Raw genomic sequence first — 12,129 nt, 5'->3', positions numbered from 1 at the left:
AAGCTTCCTATTGGCCGTAGGCACGAAGGAAGAGGCTTGGGCAGCTGAAGCCACCCACTGCTGAGCTGATTCCGGAACTGGACCAAAAGGAAGCAGTAACGGAACAGGCACTGGCCGAATACCACTCCCCGCATGTGCTGGACGAACCAGTGAATGCGAAAGTTGGTAAGCCACTGACGGAGACTCGGCGAACCGGAAGGAAGAAACATCCTCCTGTGCCGGCCGGAAGTCCGCCATGGCAGAAGGAACGAATGATGCGGAAGAGTCCGCAGCCACCACCCCTTCAGGAAAATAACGAGACGTTACTTCCGCCGCGACGTCAAGAACAGACTTGAGCTTCGACGGAAACACGCCCCGCGACTCCTCGCTGACCACTGATGGAGCATCAGAATAGTCACACGTGGAACCATGACCGAAGTCACCAGTTCCGGAAGCAGAAGCATGCCCTGGCAAACCGGAAACCGGAAAAGCCTGAGCACTAACGTCATCCTGCCGCCCAAAACCCTGTGAAGGTAAAGGGTAAGCAGGACGACCATCCGCAAAAACCGGAGCTGGATGAGCTGACGTCACTCCCCCGACTGAGTGGAGTGATGCCTGCTCAAGCCTAGGCGCTTGAAAGCCGGAAGGCGCACGCTGTAATCCACTATCTGGTATCCGGAAGGAACCACCAGAAGAGGAAGAAGCGTTTCCGGCCGAAACCGGAAGTGTAGTCAACGGAGCCGCAAAATGCGGAAGTGAAGACTGCACTGGTTGACTTCGCGATCCGGAAGGACCGGAAGTCAGTGAATACTCCATCCTGCCGCGACCGCCGTAGCGTGCCGGAGCGGACGGATCATCACTTCCGGCAAGTGCCGGAAATGCGGCAGTCGAAACCGACTGCCGCCGCTGTTCGAACAAGTCCGGGGCCTCGTAGGTTATCGCCGGAAATGAAAGATCAGCAAGGTATCGGTCGTGACCCGATGCGAAAGAGCTGTCCCCCGAAGGAGAACGTCCAGGCGCCTCACGAGGGCTATCGGACCAGCTCTGCTTACCAACCGACGCTGAAGAGGGAGGACGCTGCTCCAAGCCGGAAGTGGAGGACAAAGACACGGAAGCCAATGCCCGGACGTCACTGCCAGATGCCGGAAACGCCGAACTGCTGGCGACGGAACGCTGAAATTCTGCCTGCACCAAGCTGCGGATTTCTGGAACCAGTGACTTTAACAGAGAGGAAACCAACGCACCTTGTCCAGGTGCTAACAAAGAAGACGAAGTCTCCGATGTAGAGACAGGTGCAGAAGTAACAGTAGCGCTAGGCGCCGCAAAAGAAGCAGAAGTAGTAACAGCGCTAGGCGCCGAAATTGGTACAGCCAACAAAGTGTTACGCTCTTGGTCTGTAACAAGTAACGTTGCTTTGGAAGAGGAAGACTTAGCCTTAATTTTCCCCTTGGGGTCCGACTTGCCACGGCGCTTGTCTGAATCAGACATGTTGACAACAACACGTGGCAACGCGAAAAAATTTACTGAAACATAAGTCTAAACGACTGGAAAATTCAGTAAACACACGCACTAATGCGTTAACAAAATACTATAGCTAAACTTGCCCCACAAGCAGAGGCACGGAGAGCTACAAACAAAGTCACACGAGCTAGAAAACTAACTCACACAACAAAATGGCGACACGCAAGACACTGACACAAACGTCAACAACACGTGGCAAAGTAAAAAGATTTACTGAAACGTAAGTCAAAACGACTGAAAACACAGTAAACACACACGCTTACGCGTCAACAAAATACTAAAGCTACACTTGCCCAAACAGAAAGAGGGCACGCAGAGCTACTAGCAAAGTCACACGAGTTAGCTAACTAACTCACACAACAAAATGGCGAAACACGCAAGTCACTGACACACAAGTCCGTAAAAAACGGACAACGTACAGTAACGAAACAGCGCAAACAACCAACAACAAACGGGAACGAGCTCACCAAACTGTAGGCAAGGCGAGCAGACAAGCTGGGTAACGTGGCCGGCGGGTGTCACTCAAACACACAAGGTCAGCCACAGAGCGTCAAAAAGTGAACCGTCCTCTCCGAGGTGAAAAAGACGTATGATAATAGGCACGTGTTCCTAGAGGAAGTGACGTGGCATACGCCCGTATGGGAGGTAACTCCCGGTGTACTGGCCCATTACCAAAGCTACTTTCACTTTCGTTTTGGTGATGGGGTTGCTTCCCTTTAAATTCTTTAGCCGGGTAAGCGTTTTTCAGTGATAAGCATCTCAGGTGACTCAATGCTAATGTGATTCGGAGTAAGAATATGATATTAAATCACTCTTACTATGGGGCAGCACCCTCAGTCTAAAATCATGAATGGAGATGACTGATCATTCTTATTAAAAAGCACAATCAAAACAAGCCCTGCATGACATTTTTCTCTGTGCTTAAATCAAATGCACATTCCTTCTCCCAGACATCTTCATGCAAGTCACCATAGATGTGTATTCTGGCTTCCACACCCATCCACTTCAGCCTAGCTGCTTTCTGTTCAAAGTATGATTCTTTGTTGAATTCTTTTCCCACCTACATCAATATGCAAAGTCCATTCAGCAAATACTTGCCACTCAGTACAACTACAAGAAGCAGCCAGGCAGTTTACTTTTGATATATGTGTGCATGTGGGTGATGATCTTAGTGCGATTAGTCCATGCAAAAGCCTGGGCACATATCTGTATCTGTGATGGTGAACACGTTTCTTCACACAGGCAGGAATGTATGTTTCGTGACAAGATTTGCATAAAACGGTTTGCTCAATTCGTTACAGTGGAACCCCTCTGTAACAACCCCTCAATTGAAGACTTCCTCACTTTTAAGACCTTGCATTTTCAGATTTTCTGTTTATAACCTCTGTAAGTTTACACCCAATTTAAGATTCTCTCCTTTTCAAATTGTTGAGATCTTTGTTTTTTGGTTGATTAAAGTGTTTTTTTCTTTTTCTTTTTCAGGTCTTTAAAGGGGGGTTCCACTGTATAAGGAAGGCTACTTTACCCTGCTCCATGCAGTAGGGCACTTGGTTCTTGGGGTTGGACATGTGCATGGCCAGGTCCAAGGTCAGTGAGGTGTGGAGACACTGCAGGTCACGCTTGGCTTCACCCGCCGCCTGGTGCTCTAACAGCATCACGTAGAAACGGCTGGTGCTCTTCACCTGGAGGATGCGCACCTGTTCACAGAATTAATGTCTGTGAGTCTTCTTCTTGTGCTTCTTCTTCTTCGTTCATGGGCTGAAGTTCCCACGTTCACTCATGCTTTTGCACGAGTGGGTTTTTATGTGTATGACCGTTTGTACCCCGCCATTCAGGCAGCCATACGGCGCTTTCGGGGGAATCATGCCAGGTGTTTTTGTGTTTCTATAACCAACCGAACTCTGACATGGATTACAGGCTTTTCCGTGCGCACTTGGTCTTGTGGGGTAAGGCACTAGCAGGTCTGCACATAAGTTGACCTGGGAGATCAGAAAAATCTCTACCCTTAACCCACTAGGCAGCCTTCAACCGGGATTTGAACTCGCAACCTTCTGATTAAGAGGCCGATGTCTTATCCACTAGGCCACTGTGTCCGTCACAATGTCTGTGAATGACTTCAGGGCACGCTTGGCTTCACACGAACAGCATCACATAGAAGTGACTGGTGTCTAGCCCTTTAAGGATGCACACCCACCAGTACAACCAATGCAGAGTATCAATGTTTGTTGTTCAAAACAATATCTGCAGTGCTACACTGATAACTCCAACTCTCACAAATATCTACAGAAAGCATCTTAGGCAATACAAGGTTTTCATAAAATGGAATCTCTACTAAATCTCTCATGCATCCCTCACACTTCAAACCCCATTACAAAAACACAAAGTAACACAAGACAAAAAACAAAAAACTTGCCTTTACATGAAAAAAACCCACATCAACTTGTTTTTTTTTCGATGCTTGTTGTTCTCTCAGGCGGCAAGAGACTAGTTCCGCATAACTCTCACCTACTCTATTGCAAATGTTGGATGCTTTAAGAGCGCTTACTTCCCTTTGATTCTTTTACCTTCACAGTCCCTGTGGCTGGGGGCCATGACTGCTCGCTGGTGTCTTTGACGAAATCACAGGGTAGCATCCGGTGACGACTCTCACACTTGTCTTCGTTTGCACATTTGCCAAACTGCTTGACATGCAGACACAGGCGTCTTTCCAAATCCTCGTTCTTGCCCTGTCAACGACATAACAAGAAAAACACTGTGTAAAATTTTAAAAAAGTCTTCAGCTTTGACTTCTTTTGGGAGGATGAAATCCCAAAACAGATAGATTGCTTATGCTCCAAAATTCACAATCCCCCCCAAAGTTATTAGAACGTTTAATTTATGACAAAACAAAATATTACATTCACAAGAACATCAACCCAATAGTCTTTAAAGTGGACTGACAAACAAACTTTGGTACACATAATGAAGTAAGCCTTGACAACATCTTCAAAAGTTACAACAGTCTTCAGCTTTTAAAAGACCGACCAATCACGGCCCCATTACAAAAGACTGACCAATCACTGCCCCATTACAAAAGACTGACCGATCGCATGCCGTTGAGCAGTTTGGCCATGGCGGGAGGGATGACGGCACCGCTGCGGACCAACAGTCCGTGTAGACTCTGGACGTGGTCAAGCATCCTGTTAGTGACCAACAGGTGTGACACTGGGTCCACTCTGCGCTTGTTCTCCTTGACAAGCAGAGGAAAAACTATTTGAAAGGTTTCAACACAACACCCTTCTTCTCAATCACTCAACACCCTTCTCCTCAATCACTCAACACACTTCTCCTCAATCACTCAACACCCTTCTCCTCAATCACTCAACACACTTCTCCTCAAGCACTCAACACCCTTCTCCTCAATCACTCAACACACTTCTCCTCAATCACTAAACACACTTCTCCTCAATCACTCAACACCCTTCTCCTCAATCACTCAACACCCTTCTCCTCAATCACTCAACACCCTTCTCCTCAATCACACAACACACTTCTCCTCAATCACTCAACACCCTTCTCAATCACTCAACACCCTTCTCCTCAAGCACTCAACACCCTTCTCCTCAATCACTCAACACACTTCTCCTCAAGCACTCAACACCCTTCTCCTCAAGCACTCAACACCCTTCGCCTCGATCACTCAACACACTTCTCCTCAAGCACTCAACAACCTTCTCCTCAATCACTCAACACACTTCTCCTCAATCATTCAACACCCTTCTCCTCAAGCACTCAACACACTTCTCCTCAATCACTCAACACACTTCTCCTCAATCACTCAACACACTTCTCCTCAAGCACTCAACACCCTTCTCCTCAATCACTCAACACCCTTCTCCTCAAGCACTCAACACACTTCTCTTCAATCACTCAACACACTTCGTCATTTGCTATTCAATGATGACAATCTTAATCAAAGGAGGAAAAGCGTTATTTTAATTAAGATTTGAGAAACAAAGGGAAGTAAGCACTCTAAATGCATACGGCATGTGCAATAAGAGGCAGTGAGAGCCAGGCAGAACCAACCTTCTGGCGCCTGAGAGAATAACAAGCATTTCCAAGAATGAAAGTCGCTCGTTCATTTCATTGTTTGTCATTCTCTCAAGCGCTACGCAATTAGTTCCGTATGTCTCCCACTTACTCTTGTTGCAAATGTCGTATGCTTTCAGAGCGCTTATGTCTCTTTGTTTGTCAGATTTTCAATGATGAGTTGCAATGCAAGAGTTGGCCTGTGGTGGAGCCCCGGTAGTAACACTACAGTGGAACCTCTCTTTTAAGACCTCCACAAATCTGACAAAATCAGGTCTTAAAAAGGAGGGAGTCTTAAAATGAGGGTAAAGTTACAGAGGTTAGGAATAGAAAGTCTAAGAAAACAAGGTCTTAAGAGGGAGGAAGTCTTAAATTGGGGGGGGGGGGTCCTAAAAGGGGGGTTCCACTGTATCAATAAAACTGGAAGTCTTTACAAAAAATATGCACTGTTGCCATAAGCTCCCACAGCGTTAATCATTCACTGAACTTGCTTGCAAGTGATGGGACCAACAAGCATCATGCAATGAAATATCAACCTAAAAGACAACTACTGCTGCTGTTATCACCCAAAGATCCCTGTTACTGCACCATGATCAGGTCACATGACACAGGGAAGTAAGCACTATTTCATTTCATTCCATTTACATTATTATCTGATTGCTGGGAAATTCGGGTCGCTTCCTCTCAGTGGAAAGCCAGCAGCAACAAGAGTTGTGCTACCCAGGTGTGTGCGTGTTTCGGTGTAATCAGCCACCTGCACTTATGGCAGAATGATGGAGGTCTTTTACTGTGGTGACATGGGGGTGGGACATGGATGCCGTTTCTGAGCCTGGACAAAAAAGATGACCCGTGTTCGTCCCGACCTGGATTCACCTCGGTGATCCTAGGGTCACAAGTCCAGTGCTTTACCAACTGAACTACCAATCGTGTGATCACTCACCTGGCCTTTATGATCAGCGCAACGATCGTGGAAGTGATCCTTCATGAGGGCCAGGCGATTACCGAACTTGGTCTTGGAGTCTGGCATGTCAAAGTGAATGACCACTTCTGCCGTCGACACTCTCAGTGCTGTTACGTTGTTGTCTGTCACCACTGTCCAAGACAAAGCCCAAACCACATATTACACATGGATGAAGGAGTGGAGAAATAAGCACTTTCCTTCTATCTTGACTGAAGGAATACTTAATTTGAGTGGAAAAAAATAAGCACTTTTTTCTATCTAGACTCAAGGGACTACTTTATTATATGATGAAAATCTTCCTTTTTCACTTGCCAAACATCCCTCTGTTTTAAGACCCCAAAACACGGGAACATTAAGTTTTAACAAGAAAGTACTTGCCACATTTCATGGACAAAACAAATCTGTAAAGCGAATTACAGTGGAACCCCCTTTTATTCCTTATTTTTTACACATTTTCTGTTGATAATGTTTGTAAATGTACCTGCATTCAAAGTCCTGCATAGCAGCCAAATAGGTTGAAGGGGACCTTAAAAACCAACAACCTTCACTCGAAGATTTTCTCAGACTTGCTGAGGTCTTGGGGGGTTTACACAGTACTCCAATGAAACTTGTTCAAAACAGTCTTTACTTTTAAACAGGACATGTTGCAGTATATAGACGATTTTTTTAAATAACTCCTTCGGGTTTGTATGGGTTGTGGAATAGCTACCTTTTCTTGCAAAACCTCTGACAAACAAAAGATAGACCAATCACTAGCGAGTGGCCTGTCGGAAACATGTGGACCGGAGCTCGTGTTTCCAACAGACCTCTCGCTAGTAATCAGTCCATCTCTTGTTTGTCGGAGGTTTTGCAAGAAAAGGTCACTCTTCTACAACCCATACAAACCCGACGGAGTTATGTTTGGAATGCGTCTATTATGGACTGACCCAAGACAGGAGAACAGCCGCTCTGATCCCTCCACTTGTCCGCCAGATCTAAAACCTCGTCATTGTGTGCGTCCGGCTTGATCACTTGAGCGTACACACTCATGCTCTTCAGCAGCTGGGCAACACAAAAATTAGAGATGAACAATAAATCGGCGCATTTCATGCAACATTTGCAAAGTTGACAATTTCACAGGAAAGACGACATTTTTTATGAAATCTTGTAAGATAAGATAAGACAAGATATAAGATAAGAAAACTTTAAATGTCCATTTTTATTTTACATAATCATGGACATTTTTCTCTTGGCACCACATCACGTTTCTAATAATACAAAGACGCCATCAAATACACTGCAAAGATGATCAGCAAATAGCTATCAACTGCGTGAAATGAACCGATATCAAATGTTCAAGTACAGTCGAACCTGTCTATAACCACCCCCGAAGGGACCGACCAAAAGTGGTTATCATAGACAGGTGGTAGCTATGGAAAGGTTAACTCCTCTGGGATTCTTGGGAGTGGTGGTTGTGGGCAGGTACAGGGCTAACACCCAAAAAAAGGGAAAAACTTGAAAGGCCAGGGTCCACGGCAGCAGGGACAAAGAAGAGCCTCTTCAGGTACCAAAATGTATGTTAATAAATTATAAAATAATACACATTTTGCTTCCATCAACCATCTAAACTAATAAAAAAAAATGTTTTAAGTTTTACTGTAAGAAACCGGATTTTTGGTTTCAACAGTTTTATAAAAACAGATTTCCGGAGAGAACCGGAAAGATGATAGCCCTGCAGGTGGTCACTTTCGAGAGATGGTTGCAAGGGCAAGTTCGACCGTACCAACAAATACATTCAACAGAAATGTTCCACTCTCAACAAAAAATTTGACAGTTGCATCGTTTTCTTGATGAAATATATTGCTCTATTATTCAACAGAACGGTACTTGCAGTATTTGAAAAATCCTAGATAAATCTTTATCTTTATGGCACCTGAGAGAATAATAGCACACACACACACACACACACACACACACACACACACACACACACACACACACACACACACACACACACACACACACACACACACACTTCAAGCCAAATCACTCTCATCAATTCTGCATTAAAAGGTCTTTGGGCTTCCTTCTTCTTTCTTCTTCTTCTTCTTCTGCGTTCGTGGGCTGAAACTCACATGTACACTCGTGTTTTTTGCACGAGTGGAATTTTACGTGTATGACCGTATTTTACCCCGCCATTTAGGCAGCCATACGCCGTTTTCGGAGGAAGCATGCTGGGTATTTTCGTGTTTCTATAACCCACCGAACTCTGACATGGATTACAGGATCTTTTTCGTGCGCACTTGGTCTTGTGCTTGCGTGTACACACGGGGGTGTTCGGACACCGAGGAGAGTCTACACACAAAGTTGACTCTGAGAAATAAATCTCTCGCCGAACGTGGGGACGAACTCACGCTGACAGCGGCCAACTGGATACAAATCCAGCGCGCTACCGACTGAGCTACATCCCCGCCCCCCTTTGGGCTTCCCAATCTGTTGCAGTTCCTGTGGTGATTCACACAAAAAAGGAAATTTTCATTAGAATACAGCTGTTTGAGAAAATAATGCACACAGTCCCACACAGTAAAACCTCTTGGCACACCAATCTCCTTCAAAGATAGGGAAAACCCCAATGAGTTTAACTACACACATTTTACAGATGGCAAAACACACGAAACACTTACCTCATCGATACTTTCCAGATAGCCAGGTTTGGTCAGCGCAATAATGACATGTCGATGTTCCTTGACAGCCATCAGACTGTCCAGCAGGTCTTTCAACGTCGACAGATGCTGCTTGTCAAAACACATGTGCACCACCTGCAGGAATGGGAATTGGAAACTTAAATCTTTCCCCCTTTGTTTGGCAGTGTTTATTGTTTGTCTGATTTTCAAGATCACGACAGTACATTTACTCATGAAGGACAAAAAAACAATAAAGTAATGCATGGGAGTGTATAGGTGTGTATGAGTAAGACACAGTGATTGGGCAAGCATACATGTGTCAAAAAAAGGTAGGCTCAAAGTCAGAATAGTGATCTACCATTTAACAAAAGCACACACACACACACACACACACACACACACACACATACTTCAAGCCAAATCACTCTCATCAATACTGCATTGTTTGTTTGTTTGTTCGTTCATGGGCTAAAACTCCCACGGCTTTTACGTGTATGACCGTTTCTACCCCGCCATTTAGGCAGCCATATGCCTCTTTCAGAGGAAGCATGCTGGGTATTTTTGTGTTTCTATAACCCACCGAACTCTGACATGGATTACAAGATCTTTTTCGTGCGCACTTGGTCTTGTGCTTGCGTGTACACACGGGGGTGCTCGGACACCGAGGAGAGTCTGCACACAAAGTTGACTCTGAGAAATAAATCTCTCGCCGAACGTGGGGACGAACTCACGCTGACAGCGGCCAACTGGATACAAATCCAGCGAGCTACCGACTGAGCTACATCCCCGCCCATCAATACTGCATTAAAAGCCAGGCCATAGCATAATAATCAAACAGAAAATCAGTCAAATTGAAATAATAATTCAAAACACAAACACTCACACACACGCACGCGCGCGCGCGTCTGTCTCTCACCTGCTGCACTCCACCATAGACAGCGGCCTCCAGACGTGATGCAAAGACCAGAACAGGATCCCGTTGGTATGCTTTCTGGAAGGCGGCCACCCCCTCAGTCCAATTGTAGCCAAATGTCATGATCTGTCGCTGCACAGGCAGGCTCTGATACTGCGTCAGCTTCTCGCCGTACACCTTCATCACCTGGCGCACCTGAACACAATGGTCGAAGGTGTGATGCTAATGACATGGTTCATATACATAGCTTCTCGCCATACAGCTTCATCACCTGGCGCACCTGTATACAATGGTCGCAGGTGTGATGCTAATGACATGGTTCACATGTAGAGAGGGTCTAACCTTCAAAATTCTATGTTATATTTCTGGATGTTCCATCACTCTCCTTTCTTGTTTTTTTTTTTTTTTTATTTCAATTTTTTCAGGCGAAGTTGACAAAAATGAAGATGAATAAGTACAGAATGTATGATATGATTAGACACAATAACATACATTGGCAGAGTAATTATACACAATGTAAAATACAAAACATGAAAATATTATTGGTTAAATAAATTGTTATACATTGCCCATTTTAGAGTAAAATTATGTTCCCTCATTTCAATTTGATGTACATATCGGTCAACTTTATTATAAAATTTCAAAAATAAATTTTGATTTAATTAATATACTTACCAACTCACATAGATAGCATTAACTTCAGTTAAAGTGCTAGGACACTGAACTACGCTTCACCCCAAAGGGGAAGCAACCCCCTAAAAAAGAACGGCATTGACCTATAACCCAAGCTATACACGAGTCGAGGTCATACCGTCACGTGACCTATCACGCGTGACTCGACCGCCGCCTATGTTAGAAACTCACTCCTACTGAAGTGATCTGTTCATTTTTAGGGAAACCCTAAGCAATAACTTCGTTTTGTGATAAGACATGGAAGCACTCTTACATGGCAACGTGGGGAAATAACTCTGAAACAAAAACCGTATGCCATATAAGGCATGGTCCTTGGTGATTATTTACACTACCGGTGTACTGCGCCTGCGCAGGATGTATACCGGTGAAACTCATTCCGTATTGAAACATATAACCCCTTAAAAAATTTGCGGGGCAGGCTGGGAGGGAATCCAATATGTGAGTTGGTAAGTATATTAATTAAATCAAAATTTATTTTTGAAATTTTATATTAAATTACATATTCTTACGCAACTCACATAGATAGCAGATTGCTAATTTAGGTGGTGGGCAAATGAACTCATAGTTAACATCTTGCAAGTATCTGGCCTGTAGCTACAATAGCTGGCAGACCGAAATTACTGTTCTGCCGAGCACCAGATACGTTCCCAGGAACACATAAAAAGACATCCTCTGCAGAAGATGTCTAGTAGATGTGTATTAAAACAGCGGGTACTTAAAATACCCCGCCGATAGAAAACTCATGACTACGTCCTTGAACGGTCAATAAGCTGCATTCATGACTTATGTAAGTCTCTCAGACTTGAGAACAGATAAAGAAGAGGCCTATACACTCTGACCTCTTGAGCCCGTGCTGCCTGAAAAGGGAGGACTGACTGCCCCCCCCCCCCTTTTCCCTGCCACCACTGTAGGCATGCCTAATCAATGTGGCAGTCCATTTAGCTAAAAGTTGACTTCACTAAATCATTGCCTCTAGAAGTGTTGATGGAAATAAACAAAAGCCTTTGTTCTGGTGATCTAAACAGATCAGTTTGTTTGTTTATTTGTTGCTTAACGTCCAGCCGACTACGCAGAGCCATATCAGGACGAGGAAGGAGGGGATGAAGGGGGCCACTAGTCAAGCGAGTCAGAAATATATTTAAGCTCGAAATGTACAATTGGTTAAATATGGCTCTAGCAGAGCCAAAATATTGCAAATTGGTAGAATTGTATTATCGGATCTGGTTACTCCTGTTTCTGCTTATTTGTCAGAAATTTTGAATTAAACCTAAGCGCTATAGATCAATCTTTCTCCAAAGAGATGTCTAAAGCAAAAACCAGACAGAAAATGC

At 44.6% G+C, this 12,129-nt stretch overlaps 1 protein-coding gene across 1 annotated transcript in view; it reads right to left on the bottom strand.

The window, feature by feature from the left end:
• Positions 1 to 12,129, bottom strand: part of LOC138976380 (uncharacterized) — a 98,236-nt gene that overhangs the window by 59,370 nt on the left and 26,737 nt on the right. Inside the window, exons 15-21 of the mRNA XM_070349267.1 lie at positions 10,109 to 10,300; positions 9,193 to 9,327; positions 7,456 to 7,570; positions 6,509 to 6,660; positions 4,583 to 4,729; positions 4,065 to 4,226; positions 3,026 to 3,197 (exon numbers count right to left, since the gene is read on the bottom strand). Of these exons, the coding sequence (XP_070205368.1) occupies positions 3,026 to 3,197; positions 4,065 to 4,226; positions 4,583 to 4,729; positions 6,509 to 6,660; positions 7,456 to 7,570; positions 9,193 to 9,327; positions 10,109 to 10,300 (1,075 nt within the window). The remainder of the gene's footprint in view (positions 1 to 3,025; positions 3,198 to 4,064; positions 4,227 to 4,582; positions 4,730 to 6,508; positions 6,661 to 7,455; positions 7,571 to 9,192; positions 9,328 to 10,108; positions 10,301 to 12,129) is intronic.

The sequence above is a fragment of the Littorina saxatilis genome, linkage group LG1, assembly GCF_037325665.1.
Source record: "Littorina saxatilis isolate snail1 linkage group LG1, US_GU_Lsax_2.0, whole genome shotgun sequence".
Classification (NCBI taxonomy): domain Eukaryota; kingdom Metazoa; phylum Mollusca; class Gastropoda; order Littorinimorpha; family Littorinidae; genus Littorina; species Littorina saxatilis.
The sequence above is the reverse complement of the archived record's forward strand: the minus strand, read 5'-3'. Positions and strand labels throughout refer to the sequence as shown.